Here is a 17,454-nt window from a genome sequence, read left to right as displayed (position 1 = left end):
CTCCAGAGGTGATGCTGGGACTTCTGCCCGGAGCAGGGTGGCACTGAGAGACTGCCTAAAATGGTATACATGCACACACTCATATTAATCAGTCACCCAGCAAAAGGCTTGAAAGCTGTGCCACAGTGTTGTGCTGGTGGTTACTGAGGTCCACTGGAGTATATTAAGGTCAGGAGACTCACTTGGGCCAACATATCAGCTCACACTATCTGCATTCAGCCTGTTGCACGTGTGTAGGTGGGTCTCCCCCAAGCGCTTGACATGATGCTGACAGGAGAGAGCTGGTAAAGCTGAGATGATGGGTCTTGGGCACCAACTTGTGGACCCTCTGGGTATGTTCTCCATCTGTCAATTCTTTATTCCTGCACTTTATGTAAAATAGATATTTGGATATATAATGGTAACTCTATGCTTCAATGTTGAGGTTGTTATTTGAATAGATCAAGAATTATTATAATTAAATGTCTACAGTCAATGACCTGGATTCAGTCTGTTAGAAAATGTACAAAACTGCTCTAAAAGAGGTTACCTCCCTACTCCTGAATAAATCACTAAGATAAGAACTGGGTATTAGAAGAAGATATACGCTCATTGTGTTTAAATGTGCTGTGTCCAGACTGCATGGAGCAGGACCATATAGGCAGGTTATCAGATTAAAGCTCTTGTGACTTTTGCTGAAAAACCATGTGTTTTTCTCCCTTGATGTGTATAAATAGAACCTTTTTTGTGTTTGGAAAGGCTTTTTTGTTTTGTTTGTTTGTTTAGTTTATTTCGGACATATGGGTACACAACAAAACAAAAATAAACGACAAACATAACAAAGCAATGCAAACAAAACAAAAAACGTAACATAATTAAATAAATAATTGCCCCACATATCTGAAGAGCTAAACCCATGTGAAGTCACCAGTTACATCTCTGCTAAAGGAATAAATTACATAATTATGCATACTTTGTAAAACAGGGCTTTTATCGCTCTGTAAAATCCCTGCCAGTATCTACGTCACGTTCTTTTTTTTTTCATATTTGATTTTTCATGCTTCTTTAACAGTGACAGTCACTGCTTTCAGGTTTCCACTACATAAATGTCTTCTCATACTCCAATACCCCAAAAAAAAGGCTTTGTGAAAATTTGGCACAAATGTTTCTTCTTGTTGAGTTATGACCCATTACCATTTTGGTAATCAAGGGAGAGAGTGGCTCTCATGTCATGTTTGTCCAAGTTTAGGAAGGCAGTATCTTTTAATGCATTTCTCATCAGTCTTCTAGACACGGAACTGATTATTAAACAAGACCAATTGTTTTACAACTGTAAAATAGCCATTTGATTTGGACCCGTCAATTCAACTTGTATTTGTGTTCTGATTAAAATTCTTTATATCTGCAGTATTTGTGTTTAAATTAACTGCAGCGGTGGGTTTTAGCTGGTTATGGAAAAGTTTTCGTTGGGAGACGCAATAAGAAGCTGTGAACTGGAAGTATTCGACCACCTCCTGTAGTCTGTGTGTGTAATCTGCCTTTAGGCGAGACACTGAACCCCATTTTGCTCTCAGTAGTAGGCAATTACATTGCATGGCTCTGGGATCAGTTGGTAGAGCGGGCCATTTTTTCAATCCCAATCCCTGTTCATGTGTTGAGGCAAGACACTGAACCGGTCTCTGGACTTGCACTTACATGTTTGCAAAGTACATTGGTTCATGAGGTTGTAACCACGCGGTGAGCAGTTTCACAATGTTGGCATTAATATGGAGTTCTTGACTTGGCCACTGCTCAGTAAATGAATAAGGAATTCAAAGAGCCATTATGATGTAAGACGTCATGAAAGAGAAGCAGTGTGTAGGATGGCAACCAAGAAATCAAAAGAATTAAACAACTTTGTAACAGCTTAAATTGGATAACTGATGACCTCAGCGCAGCCGAGACTGTCGCCCCGGCATTAATGGCATCACTGTTACTTCAACCGATGTAACCTAATTGTATACAAGAACAGCTTTGTGTATATGCTCACTTTGTTTAAATATTGTGTGGTTTTTCCGTTTGCCATTTGCTTGTTTGGTCTAAAAAACAAAAAAGAAAAGAAAAAAAAACAAACTTCAGTTTATTAAAAGAGGAAAAACAAGTGGCTCTTTGCACACAGTACCAAGTGTGATTACATTTATTATTATTATACAGGGCTAAATCAAGCATATTTGAACAAACATTCTGAGGTACATTATTGAAAACTCCTTTTCTGAGGCAGACAAAAACTTATTCTAGCACGGCGACACATCTGTCTTGACTGTTACCCTGAAAGGGAATTGTTAATAAAAATGTCACTGCTGCAAAGCACAACATGACCCTGATAAATAATGCTGCATATTCAGAGAGAGTCCATTGAATAGTTGATCAGTACCCAAAGCTCAGTAATTGCATGAGTGAGTTCTACGATATCTTTCCCTCTGCCCTTTGTGCCAGTTACACGTCACAGAAGCTCAATGAGACTCATAAAAAGAGGCGGAGACCTGGAAAAGTGACCGATTCTCTGTTGCTTCTAGCTGGTCAACACTAGAGGTTGTGAATACCTTAATGTACCTTAAAATGAGAAATTGCAGTTCATTTTTTTCATGTGTGACCACAGCTTCGGGGCGACGCAGCCTGAGCAACCTCTGTGCTGTTGTTCAGTGCAGCACAGAGATGGCTGACCGTCTGCCTCCGGGTTGGATCAGAACGGGGCCATTTCGTATCTGCTGTGGCCATTTGTTAGTAAACTAGTTCCAGTCTGATTCAGACCAGAAATGTGAAGTCAAAGAGATTTCTCAGCACGAGAGCCAGCATCAGTGTCAGTTCTGCAGTTCCACCACAGTGTGGCGTGGTTTCCTTCAGCTTCAGCCGGTGGGGCTCAGCAGTCAGTTGGTCACAGTGGAAGGCACGTTCAGGATGGCTCAGGGGCCAACAGGCACGTTAATTCAGACAGGGCGTCTGCGTGTTAGATTTTGGGTCTCCAACCCTGTATGAACTGCGTGATCTTGGTCACATGGAGACGGCTCAGGTGGAAGTCATGTGACAGGATGTCCTCATTCAGCTGCACCAGGAGGCTGCCATCAATTCGCTCCCGCTGGAACACGGCCACGGCCGCCTCCGACAGGCCGATGAACCGCAGGCATGCCGACACCTCCTCCAGGGACAGTGCCGAGAGGTCAGACGGAGGTCGCCAGGTGGGGTCGGGGGGCGGGGACACGCCCTCTGTGGACGCCCCGCCTCCCTCTGCACCCCTGGAGGAATCGGTTACTGGATTGGTGGCAGGCTCAGGCGAGGGGCAAGGGGACTGGCGGTTGAAGGGGTTCAGTGCCCCAAAGGGAGCAAACCGGCTCTGCGGAGGGGGTGGCCGGAGCCGAGGTCCGGAGGAAGAGAAGGAATCCGCCCATGGCTCTGCCCAGGTGGCCTGCGCAGGCTGAGGATTGGCTGGATTGTCTGCGGACACTGGCCCAGGACTGGCGGGGTTTGGAGCAGGGCAGTCTGCCCAGGAGCATGGGTAACAGTAGAGGGAGGTGTCCGGAGACGGTGAACAGCTGAGGCAGAGCAGGAGGAAGTGACATTAGTTCCAGAGGCAAGGCACTTGAACATTTTGTGACAAAGCTTCATTTCAACAATATTAATTGGCCTATTATGGGCATTTTTAGAGGTGCTGTTCACATTCTGGCAGCTTTGTGTTAGTTATTATAAATGAGAATTGAGAAACATCCCATTTGTGGCCCCTCGCTTCAACCCTCTCTGAAACAAGCCGTTTTAGCTTCTGTCTCTTGATACCCTACCCACTTTGAAGAACACATTTATGAACTTCTCTGTGTGCAGCACTTGTACAGCAGCCACATAATATCTGCAGATGATCCTGTGTCCATGATCAAAATAATAATGTCAAGATGACATCAGCTTGTGCCAACTGAGCATCAGCAGTCTGAAAACATGAGCTTTCCTCTCAAAGGAGAAACATAAAACGCGAGATGACCTCATAAGTTGACATTTGTGCCATGACAGATTGTAACCTTGTTGTCACAACCGCTTACAAATAGAAGAAAAACAGCAAATTGTTATCGTGTCGAAAATCTGTATTATCTGAAAGTATTGTTTGCTATATAGGAGTTGCTCTCCATCTTGAACAGACCGTACGCTATGTTTTGAATTTGAAAATAGCCCGAAGTATTTACTTAGCTGACCCAATATTGATGGAGATCATGCTATGTGATATGAAGCTCCAGAGAAGCTGCTAAATGGAGTGACTTCTTGGCAAATATTTACAAGGTCACAATGTACTTCAGGGAATGCATTTGTTCATTTTTTCTCTCCATACATGATCTGAGTTCAAGTTTCCCGTCTCACAGTGGAGACAGAAACAGGATGCCAAACCCTTCAGATACTGCACTAATATAATTAGATATAAAAGCAATACAGAGGTTAAGTTGTTACATGTGTTGTGTGAACACAGCATTATATACATTTGCTCTACCTGTCCTGCAGTCCAGATGAATAGAAGGAGAGGTTTGGTCTTGGGGAAGTGGAGGTTTTGGGAAAACGTGGTGGCACAGGAGGGCTGGGAGCCGGACTGGAGATGGAGCCTCCTTTAGAGCAGCGTGGGGGAACTGGAGGGGCGATCAAGTAGCGGCACTCCTCTCTCACCTACACACACACACAAACCACACGGCAAATAAAGTTAAGTTCTAAAACTTAACTCCTCAGGAGGCCTTGTTGAGACTCTGTGTATTCTGCTTGGTAAATGTCCAACTCTGTGACCTTTACACCTCAAACAAACTCCCTCACACACAGCAGCAGCTTTTTCCAACACACACACACGCAGGGTGTCTTGGCAGGCTAAATATCAGGGAATAAAGAATGCGTCGTGCGACAGGGTATAATCTACTTGAGCAGATATCAACACCCACACAAACATTTCTCAATTGCTGCCCTCCCGTGGAAAGAAAAAAAAAAAAAGTTAATTGTACCACACAAAGGCGTGATAATGTGACCCTTACAAATAACATACATGAGACCATATGACACTGATGATCAGGAACAACCTGAAAACATCAACTAAAAACAGACCAAAAAGCCTGTTGTCAACCTGGCATAGGTTGGAAGGGAACTATTGAAACCATGAGAACTAACTATAACAATCACACCATGTTTTTATACTATTTATATTTTAAAGTCCACTATGATTGTAAAGCTAAACAAAATTTGATTCGATTTTTGTTTCAAGCAGCGCCTCAATATGGTTACAAGTATAGAAGTCAATATATGTAATGAGTGCTTTGAGACGGACCCAAGGCAACTATTTGATCACTATTACTTTTATGTATTTCTTATTCAGGATTGATTGTGTTCTTCTTTAATCCATTACAGTATTTTAATGCTATGGGTCTGGTTTATCTACTGCAAAAAAAAGGAAACTTGTGCTAATCTTAAAAGCGTTTTTTTTTTTTTTACTGCAAAAGTGTTTTGCCTCTTCCTATTCGGGCTTCACCAAGTGGATCCGTTTAGTACATGTTTTTGGCTCGATGCCCTTCCTCAGGCAACCTGAGAAGTTAAGGGTGAAGAGCCAAGCTCAGAGACCCACGGCAGTGGCCCGTCACAGTCGGATTTAAAACCAGCAAACTGGTTGGCCACGAGGCCAAGCCTGTGTCAGACGTTTGCCACATTTGGCAAAAAATAATGCCTGGGTGATAAAATATCTTATTACACAAACCTGCAGAAATGCACTGCTGTCAGTTTTATTTTAACATGAAACCTGATCACATTTTTGAATGTGTAAATGTGTAGTGAGCCAAAACATTGAAAACTGTATTTTGAACATTTTAGACCCATCTTAATAGAATAATATGGTTTTCTTTTTTTTTATCATGCTGTGGAGATGAATAAGCCATTTGAAATTAGAGTATTGGGCGACTGTTTCTGGCTACTGCAACTTTAGAAACCACAGTTTTTCGGAGAAATAAATACATTTCAAACTAAATGAAACTGAATGCTTCTGAGGTTTTGAGTGCTGCTTGGACAAAACAAATGACAAAATAACGTGGGACTTAAAACTCAACCCATTAATTAAATTCTCAGAATAAGTGACAACTCTTATTTGATAAATAAATCATTTTAAGTGGATGACGATTTAATAACAAATCCCTTACAACAAACCAAGTCATCGAATACATTCCTCATTATTAGGAATGTTTTTCCTGCTGCGTTTTTTGTCCAGTGAAGTCAATGCTAATTTTGTCAAATCTAGAAACAATAAAAAAAAAAAACACCATCACTATTATACTCAAATACCCATGAGAATTGATGGCTCTGTGGAGCACATTGAATGATTGTATACATGCTTCCTGTTCACAGGTTCCTGTTGAGCAGGCCCTTGACCACAGGAGACACAGTGACATGCCAGCACATGGGTAGTTATGTTTTGATGTGTTGTAGTCGTAGGGGCGTTGTATGCTTGCCTTTCCAGGAAGTCATTGTGTATTTGTGTATGTCAGTGAGGTTTAAAAGCTGTTATGTATGAATAATTGAAGTCGGGCATCCTGACTTTTAATAGCCGGATGCTGTTGTGGACAGATAAGAGTGATGAGAGACACATGGACCAAGGTAAGAACAGGAGGTGAGGACTGAAACTCACAGCATCAGATTTTGGAGGTACAGGTGGCGGGGTAGACACTCTTGCCACCACCGTACCGACGGAACCGTCCAAAGACGACGACGAATGGAAGGATATGAGGTTCGGCTCCTTTCCCAAGCCCTCCGGGTTCTGATTGGTCCAAAGTTCCTCGTAAGGAATTTCCTCACTGGTCCTCATTTCAGCCTCAGTCCACTCGGGAGTCACGTATTCCCTCTCCTCGCCCGGCCCCTCGCCGAGGCGCTCTCCGAGCGAGTCCCTACAGCGCTGCGACACGCTGTCCGACACCCCGCCGACGTACCCGCACATCGAGAGGCGCTGCAGGGCCGGTGCCAGCGAGTCCTGACCCGACACGCACATGCGAGAGCGCCGTGGGCTCACGCACTCCTCCGTCATGCACTCCAACTCTGGCCGGGTTTCTCGAACGGCGCGCGAGTAGGCGTCTGGGTCAAAAGCGTGTCTGAGAAGGAGGCTCTCCAGCGCTGCTGTGTGGACAGAGGCCTCGGCGACGTTGAACCGGGGCATGCAGCGCAGCAACAGGAAGTGGGAGGGTGAGACTTCCTGTCTGCGGAGCACCATGCAGAGCACCACCGTCTTGCTGACGATGTTCAGCAGCTTGTAGCGGTGGCCCTCCCGCACCGCGTGGCGGTCGTAGGGGTTCCGTGGCGGCCGTGAGGGGACGGACACGTTGACGGGCAGGCGGACTCTCTCAATGATGCTGCGTACTGTGTGCTCCCCTCCCAGCATGCCTTGCTCCAGAGGGGAGCGAGTGCAAAAGCGTCCACGGCAGCCGAAGGGCAGGCTGACGCTCTGATTGGTGCGATGGTTCATACAGACGAGGCAGGGGGTTTTACCTGAGGAGACAAAGACAGTGAGGTGGGTAAATAAAGTGAATTATGTGATCAGGTTGGACTAAACAAAATCACTATCTTACAATGTGTGGAGTGCTCTTCAAAGTAACAGTACTTTATTTTTTTCCCTCCTACAATACTACTTGCCATATAAACGTACAGGCAAATTTAATTTTGAGTGTTAGTTTTGATTTTTTTTTCTTGTTTTCATTCAACAATCGGGCAAAGAGTCAAAAACTGTCAAATAAAAAAACAAAACTCTATTATGTTACAAGCCGTCACAAGGCTGAAAGTAAGACAGGAGTACATTCAGTGCATCAAAATGGCAACTTACTGCAATTGTTAAATGCGTTTACTTTATTAATATAGCAAATATTGCAAACTGCAACATTCCAAGTAGTTATTAGGGAGGAAAAAATGATGGGAAAGCCAAATCTCCTGTTTACAGAAAACAGGAGATTACGGAAAAGCAGGGCGGGGGGGGGTAAATGTTAAACTGTATCTCTGCAAGATTCAGATGTAACTTGTTAGAAACAGAAATATTTAGTGTTTTAAAAAAAGGTCATTTTTTATGATAACCACTAACCCTAACCCACTAACCCTAATTATTATCTTTTAAATCATCTGACTGATAAGGCTTTAGCATTTAAGAAAATATATTCTGAATGTCAATCTTATGTCAACAATATCCCTTTTTTGCTCTCATTTGCATAACTATTTTTAAAAAAGTGTTGTTGTTGTTTTTTTTTTTTTTGTAGGACTTTAAGGTCAACAGTTTGCCTTTACTTACTTCGTGGAGTCTTTCCGAGGCGTCTCAGGAGTGCAGTCAGTCCCGTCTTTTCCTTCGAGGGCGTGGCACAGAGAAGTTCCGCCTTCCCCATGAGCGACAGCTCGTCTCCAGCCTGCAGAGTGAAGCTGTACGGCTCGCTGTCCTCACTGAACTCCCCTGAAACCACCTGCAGTGCACACAGGCTCAAAATGTACGTGTGATACTTCAAGTTCGTAGATTATTTTATACTGTAAACTAAAACAATCTCAAGTAGGTCAGGCCTTCACTGTAATTTAGTTTTGTGCAAAATTCAGCCGAAACTCTGGTATATAGCTCAGACTATAATGGCCTCTGTAAATATCATGCATGTAAAGGTTTTTGTAGGTATAGTTGGAGTTTAGAGATTTCATGTCATGTGGACTTGAACACTGGCTATCAGCTCTCGCACTGTTAAAAGAATTTGTGGATATAATAGAAGCTCGCTGAAAGATTGAAGAGAATTCTCGAGCTTGTGCGCCTCAAAGTAACCCGGTTCTGACCTTGACACTGAAAGTGATCGTCTCCATGACAAAGACTCGGTCAGGGAAGACTCCAGCGACTTCCTCCACGCTGGAGAAATACTGAACTGGATCCCGGACGTCCCGGTCTTCATCCAACAACTTGAATTTGCCTGCAAGGGTGACCGTGGAGGAATGACGAGCGATAGGAGACAAAGAAACAGAAAACAAAGTTGGTGAGAAGGTTTCATTCAGTCCTTCCATTTACATTTCTGACTGGCTACCGTATCACTATGGGACTGCACATACATCCACAGTTAGACGCCCTGTTTGTACGAGGGGAAAACAAAGACACCTCAGTGACCTTTGACCTGGCACCAGCTCTTGGCCAATCGACAGTCGACAGGGTTGGCATAGCAACCAATAAAAGACCCCCATTCTCACGCAGAGCAGAGACACATCCCCATGGAGACACACACACACACATACTGTCACACATGCACACATACACAACTCTCCCTCTTTCCGACCCTCTTTTTCCTCTGCTCATCTCCTGCTCATCCCCTCTTCTTTACCAGGTTAACGGACTAAAACTGCACAACTATAATGCTTCACAGATCCTCCTTGTCAAAGAGTGAAAGGAAAGGAGGGATAAGAAAGTTTTTTTTTATGTCTGAGAGGAAGAAGGGAATACGAAACTTCACCATCTAATCTATGCCAGCATCTCCCTCCTCCTCCGCCTCCTCCTCCTCTCTCTCGCCACCTCTTGCTCCACCACCACCAACTCCTTACAATTCAAACTGAGCTCCCAGGATAGCATCCACACACCAAACGCTACTTTTTAAAACACAACCCACCAACCTCCAGACTGACTGGCTCCATCATGGAAAGGAAAAGGTTTGAATAAAACAGGGTTTTGGCACCGAACTTAACCGATTTTAACTCATTCCTACAAGTTGTGCGAAGCGGATTATTCGATTAGTAGAAAGCCTATGAAAATGACCACCAATTGCCAGAAACAAAACAACCGGCACTAGTTTGACGAGCAGCTATTGCAGTGTGATAAACAGAATCAGTCATTAAATGTTCAAAATGCAACCGCATCAGGCTTTTGGCTGCTTGCTCCACATTGCAAGGGTGGCTGTGGCGCCACTCGCTCCCCATTCATGATGAGGGATCATTCAGCTTTTTATCCTCTACGCTCCGGTCATCCCCGTCCCTCACTGAGAGCCAGAGGAGGATTCACACAGACAGGGAGGAGGAAGAGGAGGAGGGGTGGCATCCTGCTGTCCATCCCCAGGGGTAAACCTATATTGCTCTCATCCGATGCTTATTTAGACTTCCTGTGTGAGGTCATCATACAGACATGAGCTCATCATTGGTGAGGTTTTCCGACTCCCCACCAACACACCTGCCGCATGGCAGGAGATAAAGATCGTCCTGAAAGTGTGCATAAATTTAAACGTGCATTTTCAAACCCACGTGACATGCATCGTTAGATAAATAAGATTCCGGGCTGATTTATTGCAAAACTGCCCAGAGACGCATCATTTATATTGTCAGACTGAAAGCTGTGCAGACAAGGCTGTAACTAGGGTTTCCTAGAGTCCCATTTTCTTTGTTGCAAAAGGGCTGCACACAAGTATTCAAGGTCCCCCCCCCCGCAAAAAAAAATTAAAAAAAATTCAAAGTTAAATAAAAAAATGAACAAGACATGTATGTGGTTGGCTTTTCTGCACATCAGCAGAAGTTGGGATTTTTCTCTCGTTCACACTGATGGATTGACTTGTCACAACAATGGTGCTGAATGCCAAATGTAGATGTTGATGGAAAAAGGGAAACCATTGAGCTACAGTTTGCTTGATCCTTTCTATTTTACTCAGCAAAGCCAGTTATAGTTTTGTCACTGCACAGCTTGATGTGAAAAGCTATACTCTCATTGTGTAAAATATTGTGGCAGTACCTCCCAAACGAGCTCGCTGCGGTTTCTAAAAGATTGATTCTCAAATTCTTTTGACAGTGGGCATGTGGGAAATCAGACTGCGAGCGCTCAAATCGCAACCGATGCTGCCAACCAAAATGTCTGACCTGCCAGAACTACATCTGATCATCCGACAGCCTGATTGCTGATCATTCAGGAAATGAATCAGAGGTTGTGAACCCTGTGAAACTGCACTTCTAACTTGTCCAGATCCTGAAATTAGCCGATTCCAGTGTCATTTGAGTGGCACTTGGGATACTTCATAGAATTGATATACTCTATTAAAAAACGTCTAATAAGTTATCCATACTCATGCAAAACTCTAAGCAGTAATTTACACATCTGCAATTCTTTGTCACATAAAGGCAGTTTTCTTAATGTGTGTTTTGGAAGGCCCCTTCTTACTGAAGGTTCACCTCAACACAGTCGGTTTCATTACGATTTTTTTAGCACCATCTAAACACGCCTGGCTTCAATCCATGAAATCGTAAACCGAGATGAAGTGGGTAAAGACCATGGTTGGATAAATGAAATGCACCATATCCTCTTCATTATAAAACACCGCCCGTCACATATTCCCATTATGAATTACTGAAATATCACAGTGACAAACCCGCTCGCCCCTCCTCCTTCCTCCTGGCCAAACCGTCTTTCATTCTTCCGAAAAGGAGCCTGGGAGGCGGCAGTATATGAGGTGACATCAGCGCTCCATCAGAGGAGGAAGCGATGGAGGGGAGGCATTAAGATCCAGTTACACAGCGAATAATGTGACTGGGCTGAAAGTCGGAACAATGGGAGTTGTGGGGATGAGCTCCGGTGAGATCATACCGACTAGACTCATTCAGCAGGAAGACCATGAGTCAATGGACCAGAGGAGTCAGTGAAGGTCACGTGGTTGGATTGATGTGAGAGTGTAAGCGGCTGCTTGTTTTCAAATGGATGCAATGAAGGTAGCTGAAATCGTCTTAATCAAAGCTGTTCGATCACCTGTTGTGTATCAGCATGTTTCAGCTCTTATCTGAAGCTATACAACGATTAGATAAGCGTTTGAAATCGAGGCAGAGCTGTGCTGTTAGACCAACTTAAAATGTTAAAGAGAATTTGAGATTTCCACAGCAATTTCTGCACATTCTGCAGGTTGGATCAACAGTTTGGGTTCACAGCTTGATTTGCACTAGTTGGCTCATAAATGGCAAACTGTGTGTAAAGTGCCTCTTGAGAGCAAGCTCATTGTGTAGCGGTAAACTATCCTAAGTTATTAGCAGCTCTTGGGACAACGCTGTGCTTTCCCCAGAAATGGAGTCGTGTGCCAAATAAATTGAAGAAAACACAAGACTGGGATACACTTAATAACTGATGTAGGAGTTTGAAATGCAAGTATCCAGTGGAAAATTACGTGGGAAAACACAAGTCATGACTTGACAAAGAAAGATATCGGTTAACAAATGTGAAGTTCAAACCCACACGCCTGCATGATGTAAAACACATGACCGACTTGACTCTAATTAGCATCAGTCATAGATTATGACTCAGACGATTATGTGTAAACTTTCATTTCAATAGGGCGAAAATTATTTAGGAGTCATTTCCTTTATTTGTGAGATGAAAAAGTCAAACACTGTTGTGTAACATTTCACAAATCAAAAAGTTCACCGAGCAAAAGTACACTGCAAGATTTATAACACAGTTCCATCCCTGTTATTTAAAGGAGAGTTGACTAAACGATGCATTACGTTGTTGCGCAAATAAGCAAAAACTTTATTCAACTGTCCAAAAAGTGTGTCAAACCACATTTTTGAGGGAAATCTTTAACACAAAAGTCAGTATTAGTTTCCACAATCAGTAAAATTATTAGAATGTGGACTATATATATATATATATATATATTCAATAATTTCTGTCCCCACTACTGTGTCAAAAAGCAGCACCCATCATGTGTGTCCACGTTTGCATGCGAGCTCACCCTGGTATTGCAGAGGGATGTCGATTTTAGGCCCGATTACGTAGTGTCCTTCCTCTAAGCTGTGTGCCGTCACTGTGGTCCACTGCCGGCAGGAGTGTAAGAGCACCACATCCTCCTCCGACAGACCCTCCACACATTCACCTGCAACACACAGACACGGGTTAGAGATCAAGAAATGGTATGGCAGCTTCTGCGAGGTGCTGCACCTACTGGTTGTTTTTAATTTAATTTCTCTGGTCGCATAAAGTAGCTTGGCAACGGGAAACACTGCAACACCCTCACACACATGCACACACAAGCACTCAGGATTCACTGTTCATAATTACCACCATCAGTGACGGTTCACCACCCCTAACCTACTCATCAGTGCCCAGTCTGCAACTGGCAACCTACCATTACACAGCCCCCATACACACACACACACACACAAACACAACACACTCAAAAACAGCTCTCCAGCTTTCACAAGAGCTCACCAGCATTGATTTCTGCTGATGGCACCATGGTACAACTCAATCACACAAAACAGTGCCGTTTCTCTCCAGCCACAGTCATGCTTCTGTGACACTTTATCCAAATCTGGGTTGTTTGGGGCTGGACAGCTTATAGGCTTGCGCAACAAAGCTTTAAGGTTTTTTATAGGTATACATACATTTGTATAAATTGATCTCATGGTAATGCAGCAAAAAAGTAAATTAGCAGGAATGATGTTTCTATTCCCAAACACTGCCATGGAAAAAAATAGAAGCTCGAGTTAATCAATAAGTCGTTTGTTTTTAAATCACTGTCAGCTTGGGAAATTATTTGATTTGATTAAAGTTTGTGCTTTAAAAAAAAAAAACAACACCAACACTTAAACTCACTGTCACCGTTTCTAAATACTCCAAACTGTTAGGACAATTTCATGAAGACTATTAGATTTCTTATTTTTCCTGTTGTCATACCAATATTAAAAACAGCGTGGAAACAGCCATTTAGCTTTTCCTCATGTTCATTTGCCTGGGAAAACCTTTTTTTATTTTTTAAACAAACTGTTGATTTGTATAAATATTGTTCCCGTCTTTAATATGCATGTTAACCGAGTGATCCCCTCTACAAACTCCAGTCGAAACATCCATTGAAATGAAAAGAACTTTGATTTCAAAACAAAAATTTACAATATTTTAGTAAAAGCTGTATCGGATCACATTAGATCATTCAAGTATGCCTAATAAAGTGGCCAGTGAGTGTGCAAGCTCCTTTGTGTAGCTTTGTGTACTTGTTACCATGCAATCACTTAGGCTACTATTTAATTTGTCGGCAAACAATCTGGAGAATTCTTATTGCAGCATGTCAGGAAAATCCCCATGATAATGAATGGCATCCTTACGCGCACGCAGACACTTTTTTTTTCCCATTCAAATTCACTGTTTGTTGATGTTTCTATGAAAAAAAAAAAGTAGGAGAAAAAGTAGGAGAAAAAGCTCACTTGGTGTCATCAAGCCCTGTTGTAAATAACTAACTACCATCTGGGTTGACTGGCTATGCAAACAAGGAGGCATCTGTGGGGTAACTCCAGTGCAGTTAATAAACACCTATGGGTTTCTTTTCTTTTTTTTTTTTGCCCCCCCCCTCCCTATAAAGACGCGCACAGGCGCGTCGGCAAAAGTAAGGTGCGTAATTTTCCGGGACCGTGACACTAAGGGGTGCGCGCTTTTGTGCACTTAAAAAGTTGGGGAGGTTTTCCTTCTCATTGGTGCTCGTTGGTATTCACCACAGTCGCCGACAGATTACAGCATTTACATATGAAAAGAATTGAGCAGCACTTGAGCAGCACAACAGACACTTTGTGGCTTTCAGGGCCTCGCTGGACTGGAACAACTTTGGCCGTGACACCCGTTCCCAAAGTCCGGACCGCGAAAATGTAGTGGAGCGGAGCGTCACGATGGCAGCACGGGCATGCGAGCAAACACACAGAGAAGTTAAACTTAAATACTGTATGAAACCTATCTGCGGAGTTAGTGTAAAAGTTAAAGAGGATGATGGTCCGAGTTGAACTGTGGCAGTGAAGTCAAATCCGCTACATTTAAACAAAACAACCGCGGATATGGTGCCAGAACGGAGTCAAAATAAGAGCTCAGCAAGTTACACCAAGTACTGTAAAAACACCATTGGTAGTGCGTTTGTATCTGGATGGTTTTATGTATATACCTCATTTGTATACCAACATGTAAAGGTTTAATATTTTATGCACTTGTCAAGAAAAAAGGAAACATGTTTATTTAAAAGCACAGCGGAAATCCGATTAAACCATCAAACTAATTTAATTGCGTCAAGGATAAGATCTTAATATTTCTTATGATCCTTGAAATAAGCAGTCCGAGAAAGGTCCTCTACTTAAGATAAAAGTTAATGTAATTATTTTGATATGCGATTGTTTTGATGTAACTTATATAAAATAGAGCATGCTGGGTTTTGAAGTTATCTGATTTAAATAAATGCAAAAAAAAATTCTGTTTCCTTGAGTTTATTGCAGAATGCTGGTTACTCTGATTATCAAATTGTAATATTCTGCAAAAAAACAACTTGGTGACATTAAACTGGAACAAGATTCCATTAAGATATTAGCTGTTTTACTTTGAAGGGTCACTGTGGATGCATCTTTTTTTAATTCAGGACTCTTGGCGTACAAAAAGCTCCAGTTTGGGTTTTTTAGCAAATTTCTGCACTTGTTCTCAGAAGCCTGCAAAGTTATTCTCATAAATACACGGTGTCGTGTCGAGTGCAACTGTCCGCAGGTTTCCCCTGACTATTCAACCACATCCATCATGACGACTTGTCACGTTTCTCCTTTTCAGACACATGAAGTTGGTGAAGATTGTTTGAGATTTAAAAAAAAAAAAAAAAGTTTGTTTGCGTTACTTGTGCGCGGTGCGGACACCTGGGGGAGGCTCGGTCCGTGCGTCTTACCGTGCGCCAGGCGGACCAGGGTGGGCAGACGGAACTTGCTGACCACCGCGTCCAGCGGCAGCGCCAACGGGCTCCAAGTGATCTCCGACAGGCTCGCCGACAACTTCTCCATCCTCCCGGGTCATCACGGTAGCGGAGATAACGGTGAGGGCCAAGAGGGCGAGGGGGACGGCGGTGGTGGCGAGGCGCAGGAGGGCGACGGGGACGGCGGCGGTATGATGCAAAAGAGTTTCGCCATGTTTGAAATGTAGGAGAGAGAGAGAGAGAGAGAGAAAGCTCAGTCACACTGCCGGTGCGGAGCGCAGGAGGAGGGAGGGAGCGCGAGCCCTCTCCCGTGCACGCGAGCCCTCTCTGTCATCCAGTGTGTACACACACGCGCGCGCGCGTGCGTGTGCTCCCCGAGTTAAAATAGAAAAGATAAAGAAAGAACAATTTGGTAAAATATTAATAATACACATAAGAAATATGCAAATGATATTTAGTGCAAAAAAAAAAAAGGTGTGGAAAGGAGTCAGGATCTCCAGAGGAAACCAACATAATGTCCTGCTGGAGCTTCGCTTCAGTGGCTACAAACCTTCATGTTACAGCATCTTTGACTTTAATATAATTTCAATTTAAGGGTTTTAAAAGGGCACATACACATGAATCATGTGATCACCGGATATTCGCATCGAGACCCAGATTAACCTTCGGATGTGTTTGTTTGGCTTTACTCCAGAATACCCTTCATTTTAGAAAACATTAACCACACACACTGACAAGAATATTAGCTAACCCCACTCCAGAATAAATGATACCTCACATAGATACAGGACTACGTATGGCATTCATTCTCACCCTGGTAACAGATGCAACTCACTTCCTATTCAAAACCTTTTTATACACACATCCAACAAGAGAAGCAGAGTAGCAATGTTGCCTTCAATCAGCACCATCAACTTTTCCACATTATCCATTGCAGTCAACCTGTCTACACTTTTTTTTTCTGCTGTTAATCCCTGTAATATCAACTTAATGGTAGAACTGAGAGCAGTTTACAACAATTAGGATGGATTTTCTCAAACGTGTTTCCCTCATCATGGTCATGAACATGTACAATATGCTATATGCATCATGATAACTGAAAGCTAACAATCAAGCCATTTTCCCCACCCTCTCATTAAAAAAAAAACCTGACGCAAAGCAATGCTTCAGAATTGTTTCAACATACTCGCTCTCTCAAAACTCAACCATTTAGGCTTTTTCTTGACACATCCGTTTGTTAATCTTGTACTTCTTCCTTTCGAAACATCACCCAGTGGATTTGATATTATCCTGAAAAAAATTAATCTGGTCCCTTTTGTTTGAACTTTAACTTTCAGCCAGGTTTACTCAATTTATTTTTAGGTCCTCCTTGACATGGTTCAGGAATCCCTGTTAAAGCCTCATCTGAGCTGCTTCACCTGAATATGAGAGCAAAGCAGCAGCCAAAATACAACATTTAACAACACTGTGCTTTACAGTTAGGACTTTCTTCTGAAGTCTTGTGGACACATCGAACACAGTGGCAGTGCGGGAGGAACACAGTCCTGCGTGTTTTGATGTCTTCTTGCTCCACACACTTGAATTTAATGGATGTACTATCATCACACTAATCCCAGACGACTAGGGGCAACATGAGACGCACCATTGAATCCATCACAACACAAACAAGACTGTGACACAAACATGCTTACGGATTGGGGCGGGAAACTGGAGAGAAAACCCAGGCAGGCACAACAGGCAGATTCCACACAGATATTCCCACTATAAGGTGGGAGCGCAAACC

At 43.1% G+C, this 17,454-nt stretch overlaps 1 protein-coding gene across 1 annotated transcript; it reads right to left on the bottom strand.

Annotated features, from left to right (window-relative positions):
* Positions 1–2,965: 2,965 nt before the first annotated feature.
* gareml (GRB2 associated, regulator of MAPK1-like) lies at positions 2,966–15,759 on the bottom strand (the record flags this gene model as incomplete). The annotated part of the gene is made up of 7 exons (XM_080514615.1): positions 2,966–3,548; positions 4,484–4,653; positions 6,641–7,491; positions 8,279–8,444; positions 8,797–8,927; positions 12,699–12,839; positions 15,648–15,759. 7 exons carry the CDS (start codon positions 15,757–15,759, stop codon positions 2,966–2,968), a joined length of 2,154 nt encoding a protein of 717 aa, XP_080370741.1.
* Positions 15,760–17,454: the final 1,695 nt, after the last annotated feature.

This window comes from Blennius ocellaris (genome assembly GCF_963422515.1).
Source record: "Blennius ocellaris genome assembly, chromosome: 18".
NCBI classification, from domain to species: Eukaryota; Metazoa; Chordata; class Actinopteri; order Blenniiformes; family Blenniidae; genus Blennius; species Blennius ocellaris.
The sequence above is the reverse complement of the archived record's forward strand: the minus strand, read 5'-3'. Positions and strand labels throughout refer to the sequence as shown.